Source organism: Petromyzon marinus, chromosome 57 (assembly GCF_048934315.1).
Source record: "Petromyzon marinus isolate PM22_M1 ecotype Great Lakes invasive population chromosome 57, UKy_Petmar_22M1.pri1.0, whole genome shotgun sequence".
In the NCBI taxonomy this organism is placed as follows: domain Eukaryota; kingdom Metazoa; phylum Chordata; class Hyperoartia; order Petromyzontiformes; family Petromyzontidae; genus Petromyzon; species Petromyzon marinus.
The window spans coordinates 726166-753794 of NC_133723.1; the positions used below are offsets into that span (position 1 = coordinate 726166).

The following is a 27629-nucleotide window of genomic DNA, read 5'->3' on the forward strand; positions in this document are numbered from 1 at the left end:
AATGACGGTTGTTGTTGTATACACTGGGCCACCTTCAGGGATGACAGGTCGCCCCCCCCCCCCCCCCCCGTGATGGAGAGTGCGACGCTCAACTCCACTTTCAGCAACAGCCCTGAGCTCCCGCTCAGGGCTCCCTCTCATGCTCCCTCTTATGCTCCCGGCGTGGCCTTAGCAGCGCTCGCCAGCGTCCGAGCGACGCTGGCGAGCGCTGCTACAACTCGACCCCAGGCAGAGACCTCTCATGCCCTCCGACTCCCACCGCGTCCGTACGACCCCGTGAGTACGTCTGCGAGGTGAGAAGTAGGGGGAGAGTACACTCAGGGATTTAATAGGGATAGGCTAGGCATTGCTCGTTGGGTATTTACTCCGGACCGCCCAGGGCTTGCTATTGACGCCCCATTAATAAACTTTATCACAGAGCACTGACGCCGTGTAATTTCTGTGTGTGGGGGGAGAGCGTAGGTGTGGTGCGAGTACGTGTGGACGTGTGAAGCGCGTATGTATTCAATCATAAACGATCGCTGACGCTCGTGTGTGTTTACGTAGCGACGATCGCATCAACGGTGGGGCGCGTGTAAATTGTCATCAATACGGCCGTCGTTTTGCTCGCGTGCCTGTGCCCACGTGCGTGTTTGCACAGCGGATTAAAGCCGACCCCACAGGAGGGGGGAGGGGCGCGTGCATATTCATAGGGCTATTTTTAGCGCGAGCCGTGGCGAGCGAAGGTGCAGCTCCTCGGGCACGCGCGTGCACGCAGCCACCTCCGCATTAGTGGTGGTGTACGTGTGGAGTGTGTGGGATAACTCCAGGCGGTGGGGAGCCAGCCACTAGCCATGTCCCTCAGAGAGGACGCTGTTGCGGGGAGGCCGATCACGTCATCGGCGGCAGCCCGGCGAGAAGGGGCGAAGGAGGAGGGGGGAGAGGAGGAGGGGGAGAGGAGGAGGGGGGAGAGGAGGAGGGGGGGGGAGGAGGGGGGAGAGGAGGAGGGGGGGGCGTTAGCCCCCACAAAATCCCACAACGTGTCGATCGCAACACCGCTTGTGTTGCGAACAAAACGTCGTTGGTTTTTTGCTTTCAATTTAGATTTTTAGTTTTCTATCTACGTGACTTTACCGAAAGAACTATAGTGCTTGTAAAGACGAGCAGACTTCTTAGGAGGCACACTCTGTTTATTGTATTAATTCCTCATACAATGCTTAGCACACACAGAGGGATATACGGTCCCCTCACCCGATACCCTAGGAAGGTACAACCTCCGGACTTGGCGGGACTTACACGTCTACCGCTATCCTAGCCTAGAGTCCTCCGGCTAGGACCTAGGGGAGGCTATCTGACCCACCGCTGGCCCGGTGGGTCCTGACCCCTGGGTATGCCGAGCCTTAGCCCTTAGAAGGGCTGGGAGCCTGGTCCAGGGTCCTAGCTAGGCTTCAGCCCAGTCTTCTGTCTTCGTGCAGGGAGAGAACTCCCCGAAGTCTGTTGGGTCACCCGTCTTATACTCCTTCGTGGCCAGGTAGAACCAATCATACATTCCGTTTCACCTCGACTGACCCCAACCGTTGTACCCAGAGGTAATGCTGCACTGCCCTGGTGGCAATGCAGGTTACGCAACAGTGCGTAGTTAACACCTCTACAGAACCAAGAATATGAATTCCTGCAGTCACGAAAGTTCTAAGTCTAAATTTACCTTTCCTACACTTTGCACTTCTATAGTGTTTTTGTATTGTTTGTTAACGTTCAGACCCCGTACCCCTACTGGACATGTGTGAAAAAGAGCTTTATAGCTCAGCGGATTCCTCCTCCTGCGGTACAAATAAATAAATATTCTGGCCCCGGGGGGTGGGGTCGCTCCCACTCACGAGACTCGATTCATCTTCCGGAAGATTCTTCTGGACCTCCTTCCGACAAACAACTTCCAGAAGCAGAAGAAGAGGTTTCCGTTGTTATTTTACACCCCCCACTCTCCAAGTACCGTCTTCTCATTCCGGCAGACGCCGCCGCTAGCGCGTCACGTGCCTCCACGGTGACGTCAACCGCCGCCCGTGTTCCGTGTTGGGGGCTGCTCGCGAGAAAAAGTTTCTCCCGGCCTCTGGGGCCGTCGCTTCGCCGCTGCCGTGAGCCGCGCTTCGACCCGCGGCGTCTTCGAGGGAGGGAAGGCGGCCACACGCGTGAGTCCATGGTGCCGCGTGGCCAGCGAGACGAAAGCCTGGCCACAAACTTCCAAACTCTGCAAGACTTTCGCGAGCGTCGGGCGCGGCTCCCGATGGGTTACCAAGGCCAGCGGGCGGGAAGGGGGCTCATGTCTCGCAGCGGTTCTAGGCGAGGCCGTGGCTCCGGCCTAGCCCGCCTCGGCGTCTCGCCTCAAGCGCTTCTTAATGCAGTCGTTGAGGGTGACTGTGTTGTGAGGCGATGCTCATTCTCACCCCATGGCATTGATGTTGACTGCGCAAGGCAAGGGAGCAGAAATACCAAGGGCTCTTGAGCAGTTGCGAGATTTGTATAAATTTAATTGCAGTAAACAGGGTTGTTGATTTTGCGTGGCGTTTGAACCGTAGTCGCACAGCGACACCTTTACTGCAGCATAGTTGAGGGAAAATAAACTTGTACAACTGTTAAAAAATAAACTCCACTGCTCGATCAAGGCATAGAGTAATAATACCTCGATATGCGTATATGCGAAAAGCGAAGTTTCTGTATTAAAATTATTTTACAGAAAGCTAAACAAAATAAGTAAGATAATAAATACACTGAAACGCATACATAATACATGTATCGATAATAGATTCAGTACACCTTTTATTTGCGTCAGTTTATTATAATAGTGTTTAGTATAAAATATAATAGTTTCAATATACGTTTTCTTTGTTTCCAATATTAATGGTAAGTTATGAAGTGTTTATCGTATGAAATGGTACGATTGTTATAAGTTAGTAGATATACGACGTTTTAATGTACTAAGCTCCAGGAACGCATCCACTTCATATATCTAGGACAGTATACGATCCTAAAGGTCATTTTTACAACGGAACATAGATGTTTCACTCTTTGGTGCCAGCTGAGATAACAGAACATCATAAAAACCACGACAAACAAACAAACCCCACTATTCCTAAGTATAACTCGGGAGTATTTTATTTTTGATAAACTATACCACGTTTCACTTGGTTGTAATGGTCAGGTAAAGACATCGTGAACACCAAAGCGTGTTTCCAAATGGCCGAATCACTTGGGAATGTGCCCAAAATCTCGTCAGATCTCATCAGAAGCCCAAGCCTGCACAGTGCTTGTGCGTGAGGGTGTTGTATATATTGGATCTTGTAAAATTATAAAAAGGTTTTTTTTATAAAAATTCAATGAAAATTGAAAAAACGTGTAATTTTCCGAAATTATGTCTATTTATGTAAATTATTTGATGCTAATTAGGAAGGTGTAATTGTATTAAGTTAAATTTTAATTTAAAGCTTTCGTGACTGAAGGGATTCATATTCTTGGTTCTTTCGGTAAAGTCACGTAGAAGGGAAACAAAATAATAAAAATATAAAACAATAAAATTATCACGACGTTTTGACTGCAACACAAGCAATCATCATCAGGTGTGAAAACCACAGCAAGAAATTTTGAAAAAGTGGCGTTTTTTTAACGGTAGCACCACGGAGATCGATTTGACAGTTTGTTCAGATGGACGAGTCCATCTATGTTCGGAAAAGAGGAGGGGGGGGGGAAACGAAAATAATGGATGCGGTCTGAAAGCCACCGTAAGTGTGAACAATCAATTAAGACCCGAAATGGGTTTATCAAATTTTTCCAATGATTGCTAAGCCAGAATCCATCTTCTCGGTTGAAATTGTCTCTGTGTTTGTATATGTGGATAGCCTCATAAACGAATCTCTCATGGTAGCCAGATGGCTTGCAAAGAACCTCTGTCTTGGAGAAGTCAATGTCATGTGAGCCTACTGAATTATAACAGTGATCTGCCACGGCCGAGGTATTGGTCCTACCTTATTTTAGGTCTGCTTTGTGTTCACGAATGCTGTCCAAGACATGTCGTTTGGTTTCTCCAATATAACTACTACCACAGAGGAAACTTAGTTTGTAGACGCCAGGGTACTGTATGTCCGGAATCGCATCTTTTACAGATGGAACCAGATCACGGATTTTATGTAATGTGTTGAAACGGACCTGGATCTTGTGTTTATTCAAGATTTTGGAGATCTTTTTTGTGATCCCTGCAATGTAGGGTAAAGTGATGGTTTTGAAAGGCTCCTCAAGAGGGTCCTTCTTCATGGTTGGAGTGATAACTTTGTGGATTGTGTAGTCGGAGTAACCATTAGCCTTAAGAGCTTGGTATACGTGCTTGAGTTCACTGGCTATGTGTTTCTGGTCGGATATGCATTGGGCTCTATGGTGCAGAGTCTTGATGAGGGAATTCTTCTGGGATGGACGGTGGTGGGAATCCGGTTTCAGGTAAGCATCCGTATGGGTAGCTTTTCTGTAGACAGTGGCTCATTGAACCATCAGGTCTCTTTTTTATTGGGACATCCAAAAAGGTAGCTTGCCACCTACAAACTGGCTCGTTTTCTCTCTGAAATCCTGCGGCCTTTCACTGGAAAAACCACCTCTGCGGTACAAAATTCTACTCACCTGGTATCGACAATCAAGGGTATTTCCCTGTCCCCAGACGACCTGCTTGTCAGTTTTGATGTAGTTTCCTTATTCACCAAAGTTCCTGTACCCAACACCATCGCAATCATTGAAGACTTGGTTCATCAAGGACTAAACACTGAGGTACCCCCCCCGGGGTATTGCTTAACCAATACATACTTCACTTGGAATGGAACTTTCTACAAACAAACTGAGGGCACCCCAATGGGCTCCCCCCTATCTTCAGTTGTAGCCAATATTTTCATGGAGAAATTTGAGACTGACGCCATCCAGCCTCCCACTCTGCGCCCAACCTTATGGAAGAGGTATGTGGATGACACTTTTGTCATCTGGGCACATGGCCGGCCTGCTCTAGACCAAATCTTCGACCACATCAATTCCATACACCCAGCCATCAGATTTACCATAGTCAAAAAGATGGCAAGCTACCTTTTTTGGATGTCCTAATAAAAAAGAGACCTGATGGTTCAATGAGCCACTCTGTCTACAGGAAAGCTACCCATACGGATGCTTATCTGAAACCGGATTCCCACCACCATCCATCCCAGAAGAATTCCCTCATCAAGACTCTGCACCATAGAGCCCAATGCATATCCGACCAGGAACACATAGCCAGTGAACTCAAGCACGTACACCAAGCTCTTAAGGCTAATGGTTACTCCGACTACACAATCCGCAAAGCTATCACTCCAACCATGAAGAAGGACCCTCTTGAGGAGCCTTTCAAAACCATCACTTTACCCTACATTGCGGGGATCACAAAAAGATCAACACATTACATAAAATCCGTGATCTGGTTCCGTCTGTAAAATATGTGATTCCGGACATACAGTACCCTGGCGTATACAAACTAAGTTGCCTCTGTGGTAGTAGTTACATTGGAGAAACCAAACGACATGTCTCGGACCGCATTCGTGAACACAAAGCAGACCTAAAACACGGTAGGACCAACAACTCGGCCGTGGCAGATCACTGTTATAATTCAGTAGGCTCACATGACATTGACTTCTCCAAGACAGAGGTTCTTTGCAAGCCATCTGGCTACCATGAGAGATTCGTTCATGAGGCTATCCACATATACAAACACAGAGACAATTTCAACCGAGAAGATGGATTCTGGCTTAGCAATCATTGGAAGGATTTGATAAAACCATTTCGGGTCTTAATTGATTGTTCACACTTACGGTGGCTTTCAGACCGCATCCATTATTTTCGTCTCCCCCCTCCTCTTTTCCGAACATAGATGGACTCGTCCATCTGAACAAACTGTAAAATCGATCTCCGTGGTGCTAATGTAAAAAAAAACACCACTTTTTTCAAAATTTCTTTGATGTGGTTTTCACACCTGATGATGGTTCTTTCGGTAAATCACGTAGAAGGGAAACAATAAAATAATAAAAATATAAAATATTAAAATTCTCACGACCTTTCGACTGCAACACAAGCAATCATCAGGTGATCATCAGGTGATGATTGCTTGTGTTGCAGTCGAGACGTCGTGATAATTTTATTGTTTTATATTTTTATTTTATTGTTTCCCTTCTACGTGACTTTACCGAAAGAACCAAGAATATGTATTAAGTTATGCAAGTGTATATGATGATGCTAATGTATGCAATTATGATAATGAGGCTCTGCCTTGTTGTCTAGGGTTGTATTATCAATCAGGATAATACAATTATTCTCGCTTTAACTTTTACTGATTATGTTTTGGTGTTTATGTCAGGTCTCAAAATTCAGATCTCTCCCCAGGATACAGTTCTTATAATTAAGATTATTATGCATGAACTTAGGAAGGCACCACTCAGACTCTTCTGTGTTAAGCAATTTTAATGTCTAAAACATTCTAACAAGCGAACACTTAGGGTCGGAATTGTCAACACAGTACTCCTCGAGATGTCCTACTCATTGATCCGTACAAATAACCCTCAATGGTTACATTTGTTAATTGGGTAACAGAACAATCGGTTAATTCCTCAGAGTAAAGCGAGCATACACGGCGATGGGAAAAAGTCCTTAAAAATAATGTGACAATATTCATACGAACAGTAATAAAGAAACATGTCCCAAAAGCAAAAGTAGACCTAAATTAATTCATTGATAAGATTATGCAATTAACGAAAACGAATGACTAAAATACTTCTAAACAATCGTATTCATGTAACTCGACGGACAGCAATGCTTTTCACGATCAACTGATATTTAACACACCACCTTGGAATGGCAACCCTTCTTGAAACACAAAGATAATTTTTGGAACAATCTTATTAGTCCCAATATGCGTGTTGTGTGTCTTCTTTGCCACTTGTTGACTTGGCGGCTTACGCGGTACGGGGTTCCTTGTGCTGAAAATACCTCGGGTTCCCAGCAGGGCCGCTGGGACGGCGTGTGTGGGTATATTAAACACACGGCGCTCTTGCCTGTGCCAACACTCTTCCTCTTGGCGTTGCAGCTCTCTCCACTGCTGGTTGAGTTGGTGCGATGCTCGCCGTCGGCGGTGCGCGATGATTCCTTCGTCAGATAGCGCTCGCAGCTCGTCCGCTGGTCGCCGTTCCTCACTCTTGTCTTGGTTCCCAGCTGGGGCTTGTCGGTGTGTGTGTGGGTCGAACCCACGGCGCTCTCGCCGGCGCTCTCCTCTTCCTCACGGGCGGCTGGTCATGCTCTTTCCCCTGCTCCGTGCTCTCTCCTTGTTCTCTCCGTGCTCTCGCCCTTCACACGGGCACCCACTGGTGCCTCTCCCGCCCTCACTTCAGGGCTGCGGTGGCTCAGGCTCTTTCCACTGCTCCGTTCTCTCTCCTTTGGCGGGCAGTTGCCAGTTTCGCGCTGGCATTCAGTGTTGCCTCTCCCACCCTTCCTTCAGGGCTTCGCCTTGTCGTTGCTTAACTTTCGTGCTCTCCGCCCTTCTTCCAAGAGGGCTCTTGCTGTGAGCTGCTCGTCGCTGGCTGGATCACTCACTCTCAAAACTTGTTAATTGTATTAGCACACCTCTTACACAACTCTGATAGCTTAGTACAATACAACTTATCGCAATCCTTGATTCTGCAAGCGACTCAAAACAGGATAAATGTAGAATAAAACTTTCAGCGATACTCTGCCGGTTCATGTCGAACTCAGCTCTTAAAAATACATCGTCCCTTTTCTCTGCGAGACACGACACCCATGGTTCATCTCGAGGCCATGCCCCGGAACCTGCCCCTTGCAAGACTAAGTTGCATGATCTGTGTCCTTGCTTATATGTGAAATTCGCCCACCTCGGCTCGCCTTCTCACAACGGACCGGAATTCCTTTGATTTCGCTCTCAGCCTGTGGGAACAGCTGTTTGTCCGGTGTGTGTGTTCTATAATTTTATTGAAGTAATATGTCTCATCAAGGCCTGGTTCCTGTCCCCTTCCTCAAGCCACCCTGCCATAAATGGAAACATGCTCCAAATTGCCCCCAAGTGCGTCCTTCCAGTCCTTCAACCCTCTGCACTAATTAATCTGGAAGGAGGGGGGGGTTCCCCCGTCTGGTTGCATTCTCCCCCTCTTCCCCCACGGCTGGGGGTGTTACATTTTTGTCTCTCAAAGAGGGGCGCCTCTTGCTTGTATGTGTTATGTGGCGGCCTGAGATGTCCTCAGAATCTCATTAGCAACCCCCTTTTGCACCGGGTTGCAAAAAGGACTAAGTTATATTTGTCGTAATGTTTTGCAAACTCTACAGTGGATCTGCATTTTGTTGGTTAATGTTATTGGTCTGGAAAGCCAATAGAGTGATGGGCGAAACATGTTTTAATTATGTGGAGATACAGATATAAATTAATCTACTGCACTGTATACGATTTTATCCATAATGGAAATGCTTAGTGAGTTTGTGTATCGTTTTATTTCTCTGAGTGCTCTTGCCAATAACATCAGAACCCAGCCGCATTTGATGATGAGACAGAAGGCTGAAACCAGAGTTTGCTTGTTTAATATGCTGCTTGTGATAATAATATTGGTCTTGAAAGCTATAGAGGTTGTAGAGACAGAACGGAGTTCCGCTTCATTGTGAATGTTGTGGATCAATGCCACGGCTTTAAACGCGAGCCTCTCTGGCTCTGGAGCTCAACTCTGATCCCCACAACAGGCTGGGTCCTGGCGATCCCAATCTTGATCCAGAGCCAGCACCTCTCCTCACTATTGACACAAGGAAGAAGCAGTGGGGTAGCGAGTGAGTGTGCAGGTTGTGCGACTGCACCAGGCGATGCCACCCTGAGGAGCCCAGTCGCTAGGTTACAAAAGTAGAGGTCTCCCAATTTAAATCAATCGATCAATATTTTATGCGACAACATCACCCTCAACAAGGTAGGCATCGGTCCATATTACAGCAGAACGGGGAATGGTACAGGGGGCATATGAAACCCGTCATGACCTCAGTGGCTAACACAGACTGAGCAAACGTGCGGAATGAATACCATAAGAGAAATAAGTATTCAATAAAATGAATCATATGTTAAGAAACAGGTTTCTTTTCCTTATTTTATGGGAAGGCAAGTCTTGCACAAAAGCCCATGCTGAACATTGCTTCGCCAATTTTGGTGGTTTTTGCACAGATTGCTTTGAGCTTCATTGTTCTGCTATAACGCCGTGGTACCAGTTGTGTTCTTAAAGAACACCGCATTATGGAATAATCGCGTTGTAATAAATAATATAAAATATAGGGTAAAGCACAGTCCGCGATAACATGTGAGATGCGTACGTAGGCTGAACAAAGACTGAGCGGCGTGAGTAACATCTAGAAGTGTCCATGAGCATCCCAATGCCTTGTGTGATGCTACGCCAAGGTAGCCGTACGACCGCTTATTCCTACTCGCGCAACGTAGTTCTGCCCACTCGATCGCGTTAGATCCAATTCACATCCGCATAAAAAATGTGTTCCCTAATGCATCAATCGCGTTATGTCCAATTTGCATTATGAAAACACGCATTATAGGAGAACACTGTACTGTGTATTATGTTTTTGCTTTTCACTCAGTCTTTCTCATCCCCTATATCACTCTGCTATGAAGAAGAGCCAATGCCAAAAAAGTATATTATGGATCGTATTCCTCTTCAGGTTAGTGTTATTGACAGATGTGTTCAGTTTGTGCGCCAACGCAGCATGACAAATTATTTTAACGCACCCGGCAGAGTGTCGACCCCTCCTGGCCCCAACCAACCACAGCCTCCTAGCAAGATTTGTCTCGCAGTGCAAAATTGCTGACACAGCTACTCTAAGTAAAAAAATGGAAGCGCCAATTTTATCTTGGTTACAGGGAACATCTCAGGCCCACGGGGCCTGAGAACGCAGCAGCTCTAGAGAAGGACCCACTGTGTGTGTGATTGCACTCTGGCCTGACCGATGCATTATGGAAGCTGTGTGCGTGCTGCGCTGGGCGCTATGTTTGCTGCTGTATTGACACAAGCGATTTTATTGTACCGCCCTCGTGCCATTCCACAGCTGGGCAAGGAAAGAGAGCCATGGGTACAATCAAGCACTCGCCCGAGTACAACTGGTTCCGGAGCTCCGTGTCACTCAAGCGGGTGGGTTCACATTCACGGTTTTTGTTCAGTAGGATTGACCTCCCGATACCGCGGTTGAAACAACGTTAAGTTGGAAGATCCCTGATGCGGTTGTCTGGTGGCTCGACCGCCTGAATGCAAAATTGTAGTTGTTGCTCTGCATCTACCTTAGCCGTATGAAAGAAGTTGAATCAATGGCCAAGTCTCTGAAATCACCTCCCACTTCCTCGCACCCCCTACCATACAGCGTAAATGGCTTCATCAAAGTTGATTTGTGTCGGTACTGCCACCGCTTCCAAGACCTCCGGCAAGCTTGGAAGAGTAGGCCAAAATTACATCTAGACATGCTGTTTAGCGCTCCCTCTAGCAGAGGCCCTTTTGCCAGTGGTGGCATGAGCAAGACAATTGCAGGGCTGTGCCTTTTACCTTCAGTATTCGGATAAATCGTCGGTGAAACATCCGACTACTTGGATATCTGAAACAGGTTGGGTGGGGGGGATCCTTCTAATAAAGAGGAAAGGAGAATGTAAGGGACCCCCATTTGTCTCGTGTAAGAGGTGACTGCGAGGACTCGGTTGATATTCACAATTCACTGAGTGTAGCCATTTAAGTAAATGGGTAGCGCAACAGTTTTGCTTCGATAGGGTGGAACCAGAAATTGACGCAGAGGGTCATGGCCAGGGGTCGGCAACCAAAATAAGAAGAGTCGTTTTTTTAGAATTCGGTACAAAACTATTTCAAGAGCCGCAATGCGTATAAACACGAGATGGTGGTCCTTAATAAATAACGTCACGAAACAGTCCTGAAAGAGCCGCATGCGGCTCCGAAGCCGCAGGTTGCTGACCCCTGGTCATGGCCATTAGCAGGGGTGGGGAAAATCCGGACTTTATTTCACATGGCCTATGGCCATATGATGGTTACTACTTGGAAATGGCCCGCAAACAACATTTATTCATCACTGCCAGCATCTTAGCCCCACTCGAGATGGAATATTTTCAACACTCTAGATTTGAAGTTTTTGTGACTGCAAGGATCCATACTCTTTGGTTCTTTTGTTAAAGTCACATAGATGAAAAATAATAATAATAATAATGAAATAATAAAATGAAAATAACTAAATTTAATCGTTTTATTGTTATTTTTATTTTTCATCTACATGACTTTACCGAAAGAATCAAAGAGTATTTTCAACACTGTTTCTAAATACAGCACACCGAGTCACGTCTTGTCTTTCAAGTGGTTCTAAGCACACTGTGTACAGTCCTAGGTTAAGCAAAGAAGTTTAGTGTCAACGAATGAGTTTTTGCCCGCCAAAGGAATGTGAGAGTTCTAGTCGGTTCTGAATAAGAAATAAGGTTTTCCTGGATTATGAGTTGGGTATTGAGTTTCTTACTCTTTGGTTTTTTTCGGTAAAGTCACGTAGGTAAAATAAAATAAATTTAAATAAAACAAAACAATTAAATCACGACGTTTCGGAGGCAACACAAGCTTCCGTCTTCAGGTGGAACAGTCACAGCAAGATCGCTGCATCAAGTGGGGAGGCTCTGAGAGCCTCAAGCTTAAATACAGGTTAAGGGGGGGGGGAGGAGCCAAGTAGGGCACATTTATGTTGTGCGGAGCTAAGTTAATCCGTCTTTTGTTATGTTGAGGGTGTGGGGGATACGGTGGGTCACTGCACGGGGGCAATGGAAAATGGAAACAAAAATGGAAAAGTTCGGAAAGAATATGCTGTGTGTTTATAAGGTAGCTAAAGTTTTGACTTGGTTTATGACATCTTTCCAGTGGTTGCTTAATTTAAAACCATCATCTCGGTTGAAGTTGTCTATGTTTGTATATCTGGATGGCTTCATGGACAAATCTTTGATAATAACCGGGAGGTTTGCATAGTACTTTGGTATCGGAGAAAACAATCTCATGAGAACCCGCTGTGTTGAGACAATGATCAGCTACGGCCGACGAATTCGTTTTGCCGTGTTTCAAATCTGATTTGTCCTCGCGAATTTGGTCAGAAATGTCGTTTTGTCTCCCCGATATAGCAGTGACCGCAGATACAACTCAATTTGTAAACACCGGGGTACTGTAAGTCAGGGATGACATCCTTTACGGATGGGATCATCCGTACTTACAGTACCCTGGTGTTTACAAATTGAGTTGTATCTGTGGTGACTGGTATATCGGGGAGATCCCACCATCCATTATTTTCGTCTCCCCCCTCCTCTTTTCAGAACATAGATGGACTCGTCCTTCTAAACAAACTGCGAAATCGCTGCCTGTGGTGCTAACGGTTTTTTTAAAAATAAATAAATACAAACACCGCTTATAAATAAATAAATGCAAACCGCCACTTCTTTCACATGTTTCTTGCCGTTGGTTTTCACACCTGATGATGACCGTTTGTGTTATGGTCGAAACGTCGTGAGAATTTTTATTGTTTTATATATATTTTATTATTTTATTGTTTCCCTTCAACGTGACTTTACCGAAAGAGCTAAGAATATGGGTAGCGGTAGTGTAGCGGTTCGCGCGCTGCGCTACAAACCCGGTGACCCGAGTTTGATTCCCACTCACGGCCAACAACAGTGACGATTATCTGAACCTGTCCTGGGCCTCCCCTAGGTTGACTCGGCCTCAAACGAGTACCTGGTGGAGTGTGTAAACATTGCGACTGGGGAGAGACAGAGGCGGCTGGGTGTGGTGCTGGCCACCCACTCGTCTGTGCCCAGCCGACTTTCATAGGTGCTGTTCACTAACAGAACTTGCCCTAACGGTTTGTAACATGCTTTAAGGGGGTTCTTTGACTTTGGTGTGCAGGTGATAGTGGACGAGGACGACACGAAGGTGTGGTCGCTGTACGAGGCCGGCCCGCGGCACGTACGCTGCCCAATCGTCATGCTGCCGCCCGTGAGCGGCACGGCCGATGTCTACTTCCAGCAGATGCAGGCGCTCAGTGGGCAAGGCTACCGCGTCATCTCGGTGAGCGTCATCACATCTTCATCCCCATCATCATCGTTCACTATTACCATCATCATAACCGTCATCATAACCGTCATTATAACCATCATAATTACCATCATAATTAATACCATCATCGGTGCAGGGGCACCATGTCGTATCGTCACGTATTTATTCATAATTTATTTTCCTTGTAACGTGCTACACAATGCTCGCTCACTCTTGAAGAGAGAGAGAATGGCGTGGCGCGACGAGGAACCACAGGAAAGGTAGCCACATAGTGAGCCAGTGCGAATTTCCCTCCCAATATCTCCGGTCCTCTATATTATTCATATTATTTCCACCAATTAATGAGCATCACTCTATCCAAATACAGATGGGACAGATAGGAGTCCACATTTGCTGTCCTGCATTTTCCCGGCAATGCCAGGGTATTGCACCTCCTTCAAACCCACAAGAAGGGAATTTGGCAACATTTGTGTGACTATCATGGGACCTCCTTTGCCAATACCAAAATATGAGAATAGGTTTTCCCCTTTTTTCTGGCATTAACATCTTAACACCTGTTTTGTTTGCATTCTGACCACAATTATTGTGGTTAATGCAGACATGATTCCTTGTAAAAAGGTTTCAGTTTGGTGTTTTAACATCTTCACACCTGTTTTGTTGCCAGAAAAAGGGGAAAACCTATTCTCATGTGTGTGATCGACCTACCCTCGCCTCCACAGTGCTGGATTACAGGCCATGTGCATAGCCACCACTTCCTGGTTTGCGGAATTATCACCACCGTCCTTTACCATCCTCATTTATTGTTCCTTGCGCAAGCACACTTGTTCCATACATAACCCAAATCATACATCACCGTTACCCAGATTTTGAAAAAAACCCTTACTTGATCTAGATAATAATACACATTTTCATCCCGTATCTAATCTCCCTTTAATTTATACGAGTCTTGAATGTGTCATGCTTAACTTATCAACTAACCATCTTATCAAACGTAACCTTCATGATCCACTGCAATCTGGTTTTCCGGGCACATCGTTCCAACTGAAATTTCCCTATTGAGTGTTCTGAATGATCTTCTCTCCACTGATTCTGGCTCCCTGAACCTGCTTGGTTCTCCCTGGATTCATAGGCTGCCTTCGACACACTTAATCAGTACTCAATTCTGCTCGAGCACTTACACAGGCATGTGGGTATTGCTCATGCTTTTCTCGCTTGGTTCTCTTATCTTTCTGGTAGGCATGTTTTTGTTTCTATGAAAGGTGAGTCTTCTGCACTTATACATCTACACTATAGTGTTCCCCAAGGCTCTATGCTTGGCCCCAACTGTTCTTCATATAAACTAAACAATTTGTTTTTCAGCAGGTAAGGCCCACTGAGCTATATAGCTCTTTTTCAGAAGCGATTTGGCCATAAATAATAGCCCAATGAAGTGGCATATCATTTGGAAATTTATCGCAGCCAAATACTGTAAACGCATGTTTCTAAATGTGGAGGGAAAAACCGGAGGACCCGGAGAAAAATCCACGTGACCACGAGGAGAGAGACATGCAAACTCCAAACATACAGGTGTCGGGGTCGGGATCGAACTCACGACCTTTTGTATACCAGGCGAGGTAGTTAATATCTAGCCACCACCAGCGCCCCACTTGGCAATATTATTTCCTCTTTTGGGATAAATCATAATTTGTATGCTGATGATTAATACATTTACATTTCTTTGAATCAGACTGACACAGATCCCTCCCTTCTCCACTCTCTCCACCTGTCACACTGCGCTAGTCGATTGGCTCACATCCCATTTTCTCCTGTTCACTCGCAAGAAAACCAATATGCTCATCGGTAAACAGTCTCATCAATGAAAATATCAACCACAAACTGTTACTTTATTCAACCCTGACTTGATTTTTGTCACGGGGGGTACCCAATCTTGGTGTCATTTTGGATTCGGGACTGTTTTTTTACCCATGTCTCTCTTCTACCTTAAAATCGCTTTCTTTCATCTTATTAGGATGTCCTGGAATAGTAACTCTTTCACCCAAGCTGCTGCTGCTGCTGAAATACCTCATTCTTGCCTTGTAACCTCCAGGCTAGATTCCTGCAATTCTCTTTAATATGGTCTAGCAAATGATCTTATTCAACGGATTTGGTTGGTCCAAAATACTGCTGTAAGGGTGCTGTCTTGCACCCGCAAATGTGAACATCTCACCCTATGCTATATTTCCTTAATTGGCTCCCCATCTGTTTTTGAATCAGGTTGAAGCAACATTTTGAATTGACTTGCCCCAGCCTCTAATATCTCCCTCAATGCAACCTACACCCCATCCTTGGTACTCATTCAGAGCCTAAAATTAAATGGCAGGCGGTGGGTGGGCTTTGCTTCACAACTGCAGCTCTTATGGTGTGGAATGTACTCCCACTCCAAATTCACCAATTAACTCCCACTATTTAAGTCACATTTAATGAGTTGACCTTGGGTTGGTTGTGCTATTTATCTTGCGAGGGGTAATATATATGTTTTGCTGTTGTCTTGTACAGCGTTGTGAGATGCAGTTTGCATGAACAATGCCATATAAAAAGGAATTATCACCATACCACATCATATCGGTGAGCATCACATCATCATTGCCATCATCAGCAGGCAGGGTTATTTAACTGTGATCTTAGTTTAAGTCGCATCATCACCACTATCATCATCTTATCAACTTTACCATCATCACAATAATCGTACTCTACTCGACTAATCATCCCTGCTGTGCACGGGAGCTTTATGGACCCTCTGTGTGACCGCTGCTTTGTGTGTCTTGTGTAGCTGCAGTACCCGGTCTATTGGAACGTGGAAGAGTTCTGTGAGGGCTTACGTAAGCTGCTGGACAGCCTACAGCTGGACAAGGTGCGTTGCCACCTAACCACCTTGTCTCCTTACCTTCCCGTTAGTATTACACTTGTTTACCCAGGAAAGCCTCACTGAGTTTCATGACCCTTTCAGGAGGGTCCTGCCAAGCTTTCGCAGTAGGTTGGCTATGATTGCTGCTGCTGTGTTGATTCAAAGTAATTTGTGGGCGCAGTTTTTTCAGATTTAGAAAAATGGACTCTGACACCAAACACACAATGGCCTCCTCTTGCAAATGATGTCACACGATCTTGAATGTCCACTGCGATGCAGATGGCACGTAGTATTGTTAATGTTGATACAGGGCGCAGTATCAATCAGGGCAGCCGCTGGGTTCGAATTTTTAACCTCTGTGACAAGCGGCGAGCATGCTACTGTTGGGCTGCGTCACTGCCCCCGGTCGCCATCGGTCATCCTGGTCGCGCGTTACAACACACTGTAGCAGATTGTCATCAATATGCTCGCTTTGCCGCTCGTGACTTTGACATTGCCCGTGAGTCCGACCAATGTAATTCAGAGGCTTGGGGGTCTCTGGTTCACGCGGGGATGTGTGTGCGTACCGTACGTTGCTGCAGGTGCACTTATTCGGAGCGTCGCTCGGAGGGTTCCTGGCTCAGAAGTTCACCGAGCACACGAGCAAATCCCCCCGCGTGCATTCGCTCATCCTGTGCAACGCCTTCAGTGACACCTCCATCTTCCGGCAGCACTGGACCTCCACGAGGTGAGAGTACGCTCGCCACAGTGATGATGCACACTCGGGCAGTCTGTGCCCCCCCCCCCACCTCGTTAGGATAAGGATGCCGCAGCATTTTAAAGCGTCGTGCATCATTGCGTCCCATCTCAACCACTGTTGCTCGGCTGGACAATCACCTGTGGCAACTGTGGCAGGCTGGCCAAGAGGATCCCAGGTGGCAACCATCCCTACGCTAGCACAAGGTGTACCCAAGACTGGCTGGCAAGTGGGCATCAGTCTGTCAGTAGGGGGTGATGTTGCTATATCATTATTCCCAGCTAAGTAATCTGCGGATAATTATTATAATTTTGTAATATTTGGACCATATCGCCAGGACATGGCCAACTGCTGTTTCTGCAAATAACGTCTCGGGATGTATGTATGTTGAGCTAATCAGAGGTGCAGGGAAAGGACAACAAACTAAACTCAAAAAGCAGTTCTAAAGAAATTAGTTTTCAATCTAGATTTAAAAGTGCATAGCTCCGGTGACTTCCTAATATCAGCAGGAAGAGCGTTCCAGATGGCCGCAGAAGCGCATCCGAAAGCGCGCGATGCAGTGATGCAGGTATCTTTAATGTCCAGATTCGGACAGACGCTATGGAGTATTTTTGGCTAACATACCCACCTTATTAACTGGGGTGGCCGTTAGGCTCGAGCCGAGGAAACCTCTGTGACAGGTGTTTGTACACGCTTTCTTTTAACTCACTCTGTTGTCATTGTTGTTGTTGTATCTCAAATCTTGTAACTCAATTTAACCCACTTCTCAATGTGGTATCGACTGCAAACTTGGTATACTTATGTCATACTGATGACAAAGCTATATTCTATCATAAAAAATTAAATATTTTTACACATTCTTTTTTATGTTATGTTTCGGCTTGGGTCTAATTGTCCAAGGTCAACTGACGTTGGCTGTAATTGGCCACGGTCCCTTACGTTATGGGAAGCTTCAGGGTCACTTCCTGGAGTCGTGGAGTTCTGCCATCACTAGTACATTTCATAAAAGCGTGTTTTTAAAAACGTTTTATAAAATATTACTTATTAAATGTCCAGGCCACTCTGTGGTCCCATCCCCCTGCTCTGTTTTTGCCGGCGCTGTCTTCACAGTTTCTGGCTCATGCCGGCATTTGCGCTGAAGAAGCTGGTGATGTCCAATTTTGCGGCGGGACGTGTGGACGGCCAGATGGCGGACGCCATTGATAAAAGCGTGTTTTTAAAAACGTTTTATAAAATATTACTTATTAAATGTCCAGGCCACTCTGTGGTCCCATCCCCCTGCTCTGTTTTTGCCGGCGCTGTCTTCACAGTTTCTGGCTCATGCCGGCGTTTGCGCTGAAGAAGCTGGTGATGTCCAATTTTGCGGCGGGACGTGTGGACGGCCAGATGGCGGACGCCATTGACTTCATGGTGGACAGGGTGGGCCCCCCACGCCTCCTCGCAGTCGCTCCGCATCCGGCCGGGCCCTCGTCCGCCCCACAGAATCAGAATGTTTATTTATAATGGAGGAATCCGATGAGCTATAAAGGCTCGTTTTCACACATGTCCAATAGTTTTCACACATGTCCAGTTGATGTCCACTCGTTAAGTTCCACTTTAAAACCTTTTGGCTTAATACGGCTTTTTAATCGAGTTCACCTTGGTTTGGGTGTGCTATGTATCCCACGAAGGAGCAAGACACACAGGTGAGGCTAGGCAGTCGATACTCTGCCCATCATGCCCCCAGGGTCAATAAAATAAAAGTACCACTTTTCTGAGCAAGTCAACTGTGGTTGCCCTTTAGATGGGAGATAAAACTCAACACGTTTGTCATTAATACTGGCTCTGAAATAAAAATATATAATAGGTTACATGTTGAGCAATGGCCCTCCGTACCACATACATAATTTTGTATGCCCTTGCACCCGTCATAGGAATGTGGATTCTCCACTACTGGCTCTATAGGGCTGTGAATACGAGATGGGCTCAAGTGAGCAGGAATCACTCTGACTTCACCAAGGATTGAGGGAGGGTACACTCCAGAGTGTCACGGAGCCTTTATCGATTAGCCGCTCTGTTTTTGTGCAGCAAATCAATAACGGCTGCTGACCACCCCAGCCTCGAGTCAATGATCATTCCGCTAATTTACCCAGGAAAGTATCACTGAGTATCAGGATTATTTGTCAGGAGGGTCCTGCCCAGTCTGTTTTAGTCATGGGCAATCATTGCCATTGTGTAGATTCAATTGAGTCAGGAGGTCCCATATTTGCATTGGGGATGGCGTCTCTGGAAAACGCGACGTAAGTCGAAACAACGTAAACAGAAACCTATCTTTACTACCATTTACTTAATGGTATGAATTTAGGTTTATGTTCTTGGGTATAATTTTTGGGGTCGAAATTTACAGGAAACTAAAATATCTAAATAAGTACCAAAAAAAGAAAACTAAAGATAACCCAAAAAGTTGTATAACTATAAATAAACAATATGTATAATACAGAATGCTCACACGAGACGGTAGCGGAGATTGCATTTCGAGGCCACCCCCCGTGTTTGGTGAAGGCATAGTTGAGTTGGTTACTACGGCGACGTCACCAGCACTGAAGCTGGAGCACCTGCTCGGGGGTGCCATGGTGTGGTGCCGTGGCGTAGCGCCGTGTCATTACGCACGCTGCCCAGATGACGTAGTGAATCGAGACACTTTAAATGTAGTTACCTTCCCTAATTCATTGGTGCCGTTAGAGTGAAGCCGTGTAAGTGTGGCATACATGCGGGGACTTACCGTAATACGCGGTGTCATTTTTTCTAATGTAGCAAATGTGGAACCTGATGCCCAGCGCACAGTGGCCCACTTTTTGCGAGAGACGTGACAGAATCTTTAATGGCCAGTGTGTGGCAGGCGGCAGATAGTAATATCATTACGGATATTACACCCGCAGAACATCTGCAACAAGCGACGAATGCACTGTATTTTACTAGCTAAGGAGCCGCTGAGCTATGTAGCTCTTTTTCAGAAGCGACCTGGCCACAAATGATAGCTCAACATAGTGGCTTATCATCATGGAAATTTATACCACGAGGCCACATCACGGCCCCGTGTGTTGCGTATATGTGTGGTTGATGAGTATGTGTAGTAAATGTGTATGTGTGTGTGTAGTTGATGTGCATGTATAGTTGATGTGTATATGTGTGGTTAATATGTCCTGTATATGTATGTGTTGCGTATGTTATTGTATGTGTGGGTGTTTATGTATTAGGGTGCCACTCGCTATCCATTTGGAAAACTGAGGATTCACTTTTGCTAGATCTCACCCTCCTTTCAATGTTGTTACCTTTGGTATAAAAGTCAACGGCTGAGAATCTCATTCTACTCTGTTCATATTTACAGGTGGCTCAGGATCCCCTTTTCTCCTGTTCTGCTCTTGTGCCACTACTCTAGACTGTATTAGCTCTGATGCAATGTTCAGCTCCGTCAAGCAACCAAAGGATTGTCTCGGCTTACAGTGGTTTCAATTTAACAGTGAATGAATAGAGTCAGGATGAGGGGTGACCTTGAAAATAACAAACTTGGATGTCTACAAACGGAATTGTAGCAGTTACATTGGGGAAACGAAACGACATGTTTCGGACCGTGTTCGCGAACACAAGGTAGATCTGAAACACAGCAGAACCAATACCTCTGCCATGGCTGACCATTGTTATACGCTATGGGCTCCCATGCTATTGTTTTTTTTCCGAGACCAAGGTACTCTGCAAACCTTCAGGCAACTATCAAAGGTTTGTTCATGCAGCCATCCAGATATATAAACATAACTTCAACCGAGAAGATGGATACAAATTGAGCAATCATTGGAAGGATGTTATTATCCAGGTAAAGCCTTAACTGGTTGTGGTTGTTTCCATCATACCCGCCAAGTACTAGTAGATTTTTTCCGAGTTACTTTCCCCCGTGTCCCACACTCAGCTTCCCACTTCTAGCCCCGCCTACTTCCCCCCCAGCTTCACTTCTTCTCCCCCTATCGCTCACGCAGCCCCCCTTACCCTGCTCCACACCCCCCCCCTCTCTCTCCCCCCTTGCCCCTCCCCCATTTGTTACCTATATAACCTCTTGCGACGGCAGCTCTCGCCTACTTCAGCATTTTTCTTGCTGTGGTTGTTCCACCTGATGAAGATTGCTTGTGTTGCGATCAAAACGTCGTGATTTTATTTCTACCTACGTGAGTTTACCAAAAGAACCAAAGAGTATGGATTCCTGCAGTCACGAAAGCTTCAAATCCAGATTAAATCACGCTAGGTTATAGATGGCTGCATTTTGGTGTTTATATTATTACTGTAACCTCACTGTCGCTAAATGCTGTACCTCCCTCTTGGATGAGTGTCATCTTGTGAAGCGCTTTGCCATAGTGATCATTATGATTAAATGCTGTATGAGATGAAGTTATGTTTGAATTAAACGCATATTGCGTACACGTGCGTGCAGATAGAGAGCCTGAGCCAGGCCGAACTCGCCTCTCGTCTCACCCTCAACTGCCAGAAGTCATACGTGGAGCCGCAGAAGCTGAAGGACGTGGCCATCACGCTAATGGATGTGAGTCCTCAATCTTTCTGACATTGTTGCCGTTTGACAATTCGTTCATTTTTGGCCGTGTGCTTCAACGACTGTCAAGTGTAAAATAAATAAATACAATGACAACCACGGGGCAATGCCCACGTGACTGTCCTGGTGTCTGCCAGTCCCGGCGGCTCGTCATCGTGAGACATCGGCGTCACGTGATTGGCGGAATGTGAATGCCTTGACTATTGTTATTGGTTGGCCACACCGTGGTGCGCGGGAAGCATGCAGCTCCTGGGCAGGTCAGATGCAGCTTGATAGAGATGCAGATAATGAAAAAAATGTGAATAAAACTTTTGTTTAAACAGGAAAAAAAATCTGTGGAAAAAGGAGCAGCCTGGGGCACTCGCCCGTGGTAGTGGAGCCAGGCATGAGTACTCCTAGTGCACTGCCGCAGATTTCAACACAATTTTTTTTTTAAACAGGGAAAATTCATAAAAAGATGTACGTGCCGTGGGTATATGGTGAGCCTTGATATCGTATTGCCTATCATGAACATTTTAATATGTATCTTGAAAAAATATAAAGCTAATATGGCTAAGAAGTAATATTGTGGCAAAAAATATATTGCCACAATCCTAATCTCACATCTCCATGCATTCCGTCCAGTCTCTTTCATTGCACCACTGTCTATAGAGTCCCCCTTCAGATCAGATACCCGTGAGTCACGTGCAAGGCAGGTTGGAACAAGCTTGTGTGTTATGGGGGTCAGGTCACGTTCATCGTGTAATCTTCACGTCTCAACCTGGCCCCGATTTCAAACGGCGAACCGCAAAACCACTTAGTTCCAACATATATTGTGGGCCACCAGTGGGTGCGTGCCAGTATCCGACACGATGTACAAATCGACCACTTTCTAATATAACTAATGGATCATCTTGGTGTGTATCTTCGTTGAGACTCGTTCGTTTTGCTTTGTCACAGTCATCATCGCGCTTTTCTTTGGTGGGCAGTGGTAGTCATCGTCACATGTAATGATTTTTCATCGACTCATCATGGTCATCGTGAACTAAAGTCAAATAAAAACTCTACTTTGACGGAATATTTGGGCCACTAATTTCGTCATGCACAACATGAACTCCAGCGTCAGGGCGGCCCTGCCGGTCAAACGGCAAAGGCTACCTCGCTGCACCAGCCATGGTCCCACAATTGCCAGCCACGCCGGCGCAACCCGGCACCACCAGCTTGGCTTAACGAGCCCTTGGCTTTGCCAATTCGATTGACGGGATGAACCCTGACCCCCCCCCCCACCCGCGTAGGTATTTGACGAGAGCGCGCTGACCTCCTCGGCGAAGGAGGACATGTACAAGCTGTACCCTACAGCCAAGCGAGCACACCTCAAGACTGGCGGCAACTTCCCCTACTTGTGCCGCTGTGCCGAGGTCATCCTGCACATCCAGGTGGGCCGGGTCATGTGCCGGGGGTCGGGTGGTTTGTCGCCGGTGGCAGGGTGGAATTGAATGACAGTGATTTTAAGCGTACGTTCCGGACGCGTTGCATACGGGGGTTTTGCTGTCTAACATCTTCTCTCCCCCCCCCACCACATTCAATCACGATTTAAAGTGCTGACTTCCACGGTGACATTGAAGACATTGGCAATCGCCAGCGTGAAGTGGCGTTTTACTTTGGTGTCGCGTGGCAATTTGTAATTTTAATTTGGATAGAAATTACACGTCCACCTTTCTTTAATTTGTGATTGACTTTTTTTGTTGACTTGTGGTCGGTGGTGAAGCAGGATTTTCAGGTAGGGGGGGCAACTCCTCCAGCAATGAAAAATGCTAGGAGTTGTATATAAGGACTTGCTTTTTATTCGACGCGTGTGCGGCGATGGCACAGCCATCGATCGAGGGTCGAATTCGAACCGTGTGTGATCGGCATCGCGCTCGCTGAAGGTGTTTGCCTTCAGGGCAGTCGTGTACTGTATACGCAACTGCGCACAATTCTGTGAGTCCCTTGTAACCGCTTTGCCGCTACTTATTGCCAATTATGGACTCGGACTATTGTCTTATCTCATAGAGTCCCTGGCACAATAATATGCTACACAGTGGCAGTGGGGGTCGCAAAATGCCGATTTATTACTAATAAATCCCAATGATCTAATCGAAATTAGGGATTTCGATCGGATCATTGGGGGGGCACGTGCCACCCCACCCCCCGCACTGGCTCTGCCAGTGCTTCCGGTTGACACCATGTTGGTTGGCTGTGTGATCGTTGGCTGTGTGATCGTTGACCGTGTATTATTTAACCGAGCTCGTTGATTGTGCATTGATCAATTATGCTGATTGGCTGGGGGTTGCCTGCATGCTAATAGTGGATTAGCAAGTTTTTTATTGATCGATTCTTGTTTTCCACTGTTGCCTGTAGTAGTTGACTATAGGTTGGTTGACTATTGGTTGACTAATTCATAATCGATCTTTGTGTTAGGCCACATAAAATGATCGAGCCAAATTTGTGTCGTTAAGACCCTCCACCACCCATCATTCTGACGTAGTTTCAATTGAGACGTATCCAATTGCTACATCTGGCTTTAGGAATCGTTCTTGAACTCGCCGGTGGGCGAGCTGAAATGATCGTAATGTGCCGTGTTAAACCCTTGTTCACATGGCTACTTAATTTGTTTGGCTGTGTCAGGTGGTGGCGAGTCTTTGTGACACAAACCTTACCATGTCATTGTGTGGCCTACCACAAAAATCAGTTGTGAATCGTGATATTTGATGTGAGAACCTTCCTGTTGGCGACTACGTGAACTGACTGTTGCCGGTCGACCTCCGCGCGTCAGCAGATCCACCTGCGGCAGTTCCACGTGACACCCTACGCCGCCATCGACCCTACCATGATCGACCGCGAAGAGCTGCAGGTGATGGAGACCGAGCAGCCTGCGCCGGCCAAGGGAGATGACCCCACCGAGCCGGCCACGAGCCCTGATCCTGAACCTTGACCCCTGACTTCCTCGTACCACCTCCTCCACCTCCTAGTGTCCCCACCGGTGCCCGAGAGCCATGCAGTGGTGGCGAAGGTAAAACCTGGCTGGCAAACCCTCCTGCCCGCCTGCTCACGTTTGCCGACTGGAGGCTCCGAACCTTTTCGCTGCTTTCGGCCAAAGTGCTTGCGTTCCCAGCTCAGTTGGGTAGGGGCAGAGGCGTGGGCTGATCCCTCCGTCCATTCAGCCAACCAGATCCTGGTCGCCCAGCGCCTCGGCGCCACCGTGATCGGGACTGCCGGGGCTGTCGTGCGAGAAAATGCAATGTCATGGTATCGCTTCGAGGTGTCTTGCCACGCTGCCACAGCCTCCCTATGCGGTACTTTTTTGGCATGGCTACGGCCGTGTGTAGGGGAAACCTGGCCACCGGGTGAGAGGGTTGTCGCTGGGCTGGGAGCACGAGGCTGTGGGTAAACGCGTGCGACGGGGGGGGTAATCGGGCCAAGCCATACCGCCACTGCGACCCCCCCCCCCCCCCCCCAGTGCAACGCACGGTACAAATGCCCCCGTCGTGATGTTTTGGCACCATCTGCGACCACAGATTTTGCCGAAATTAGTGATCACGAACCGAGTTCTGGTGAGCGGTCCTGGTGCAGCGTTTCCGGGATGCCCTGTCTGCAATTATATTTCTTTTGTAATTTGCTGACTGTTAATTATACAATTGTTTTGTATGTAAAAAAACTGATTATAGAAACGAACTTTTTAGGTTTTCATGAACCAATGTTTTGTCGGTGGTTTTCCTGGTGGGGTTTGTTTTGAAGTCCTTGAACCCGTTTGCAAAGAATGGTAAAATTCCATCCCTGAATGCACCACATGTGTGGCTCGGAGCAATAACCATTAAGCGTTCCATATATATTTTGTAAGGAAGGGCGTATTTGGTGTTTGTATAGAATTTCTGCACGGGAGTCGCCAAATCCCTGCATATGGTCTTATCATTTTCATTGCGCGCGGCGTTACGTGACTGCCCTTTGACTCATCGGCTAAGATCAATTCTTCACCTTGCGATGGTGACAGTAAGAGCGTAGATTATTTACAGTTCGGTGTGCATTGTACGCCGTTGCTCTGCACAGACCGCGCGGCTATTATAAGCGCGATGCGCGCCACATGGCTGCGGAGAATCTGTTCTCAAATCGCGATGCGTGTCCCGCGTCGCACGTGCAACGATCTGTTACCTTCTGCGATTCGGGCACGCCGTGTGAAATCTGTTAACGTGACCCCCCGCCAGCGACCTGCTGAGGCACAAACATTTGTTAGAAGATTAAGAATCAATTCTTGAATCGCAATCGCTGACACCGAATCATGATCATCTATACAACTCTAAGAACGGTGTGGGCACGTCATATACGGGGGGGGGGGCGGGGTGGTGCAGGAGCTGGGACGCTTTATCAGTTAGCCAATTCGTCGATTCCAAATGGTAACCAACCACTTAAGTTGTGGTCCATCACCCGAGCCCCTTTAAAATTGGTGGCCGCCCCCAAAAATTCCCTACAAGCGACGCTGATGATGTCACCAAGCCAATGTGGGTGCAGGCGGGAAGCATTTTTATCCCCAGCTATTTTCGTGTTATCCAGGTTGGTCGAGTGATCGAACGTGAAGAATATGATGAGAAACCGGCTGTCGCTATACCGCCGTCTTAAAAGCTGCACTGGACTTGTAGTGATGGTTAGTTCGTATTAGGGACTTATTGCCCAGGATAAAGACTGCAAGAGGGTTAATTAAATGCAGCGACGTAGGTACTTCCGCTAAACCACTCTGGCTTCATCTGTGTAGTTGCTGCCAACCGAGACGTGTTGCGTCGCCAGCGCTAGCCTACGTCGCCGGGCTGGGTGCTGACCAGATTATTGACCAGGTCCGCGCCCAGCCACACATTCACCACAGCCACGCCTCTGTATTACCGCCGCTAGGGGCCTGGGTGAAGCAGGGCCCAGCCCGGCGACGTGGGCTAGTACTGGCGCCTCGATTGCTTGCACTCGCGCTGCCCTCGGTGTTGTCGGGTTGCCGGTTCGGCTGAGCAACGGCACGGGATTGTAGTTGGTACGGCGAGCGTTTTGTTAGGGTCAAAATGAGTGAAGCAAACATTTGTCGACTTAAGTGTTTTTCTGTTTAATCAACGATGACAGCGCGTGATGATGACTCGTCCTCCCGCGAGTAGCGTGACTAGAGACTGCAGTGCACTAGGAAGATCAAGCATGGCAATTGGCTATACATATAGTGTCTCACAAGACTTAACTAGTTCACGGATCTGATGACCTGACATTTATCGGGAGGGGCGGAATTGTCCCCTTCCCGACATTTAACTCAAGAGGGACTCGATGTGTGACTGCACCGCCACGATACCCACAGACCCGATACTTGACGAGATCTCTATGGGAGTCGTGGACCAGAGTGTGATTCACATACACGATGCTGACTACAACATCGCTCTGGCGGTGCGTGACGCACACCGGTGTTGCTGGGTGCCCATCGCTGCCCGAGCTCCGTCGTTCTCGCGTTCCCCTCGTTCCTGGTTTCCGACAACTGCGCAACACGGGCACAGTTCCGCGAGTGGCGTCCGATTCTTGGAGCTGCCGAAAATGTGAACGGATTTGTCTACTGGATTTTAAATGCTATTTTAAATTAAATTTGTTAATAAAGGCATATTGTGCACTTCCTGGTGATTACATTGGGGCTGGAGCTTGTGACTGCGTGTGTTATGCTTGCAAAGCGTGGACCCCCCCCCCCCCTAATGGAACATCTATGCCGGTTAGAAACATTCAGACTGGCCTGCCGACGATCCATCCTGGGTTTAACCAGGCTGAATTTTGTGAGCTCACAAATCCTTGAAAGATCTGGACACAGGCCCAACGGTGAGTTCTGGCAGGCAAGGCTGTGATGGCTGTAGCACGCATGCCCAAACAGTTTTTGTTTGGCTGGATAGAGGGGGCTAAATGGGCATGGCACAGGCTAGAGAAAAGCTGGAGTGATGTAGCACGAGAGGATGTGGAGCTGAGTGGACTTGCCAATGACTGGGACCAGCGGTGTCAAGATCGGCCTGTGGACGCTCGTGAAGGGCGCTGTGTGTGGGCATTTGGGAGGCAGTCGCCCTCCAGCAACAGAGGAGTGATGCTCACGAGTTGAGTCGGACAGTTAAAACACAGCAAGTTGGCACCATAGGGTGCACAGGTGGTGCATTGGCCAGTCATCTTAAGACGGTCAACGCATGGCACCTGGGTTTGTCTGGTGACCTGACACAAGCATCGTGGTGATGTCACCACCACTATTTGATCTTAGCTGATGTCAGCAGTAGCGATATCTGTCCA

The 27629-nt window shown here is 47.1% G+C and overlaps 1 protein-coding gene across 2 annotated transcripts; it reads left to right on the top strand.

Moving 5' to 3' along the window:
- Window positions 1-1947: 1947 nt before the first annotated feature.
- SPG21 (SPG21 abhydrolase domain containing, maspardin) lies at window positions 1948-26990 on the top strand. Of its 2 annotated transcripts, none has more exons than XM_076052602.1 (9): window positions 1948-2165; window positions 10117-10199; window positions 12990-13151; window positions 15949-16029; window positions 16605-16750; window positions 18070-18178; window positions 21219-21326; window positions 22610-22750; window positions 24130-26990. In XM_076052602.1, exons 2-9 carry the CDS (start codon window positions 10137-10139, stop codon window positions 24286-24288), a joined length of 969 nt encoding a protein of 322 aa, XP_075908717.1. In that variant the 5' UTR covers window positions 1948-2165; window positions 10117-10136; the 3' UTR covers window positions 24289-26990. The 2 variants fall into 2 exon arrangements, with proteins under 2 accessions (XP_075908717.1, XP_032831890.1); XM_032975999.2 differs by having other exon boundaries at window positions 1956-2165; window positions 24133-26990.
- The last annotated feature ends 639 nt before the right edge of the window (window positions 26991-27629 follow it).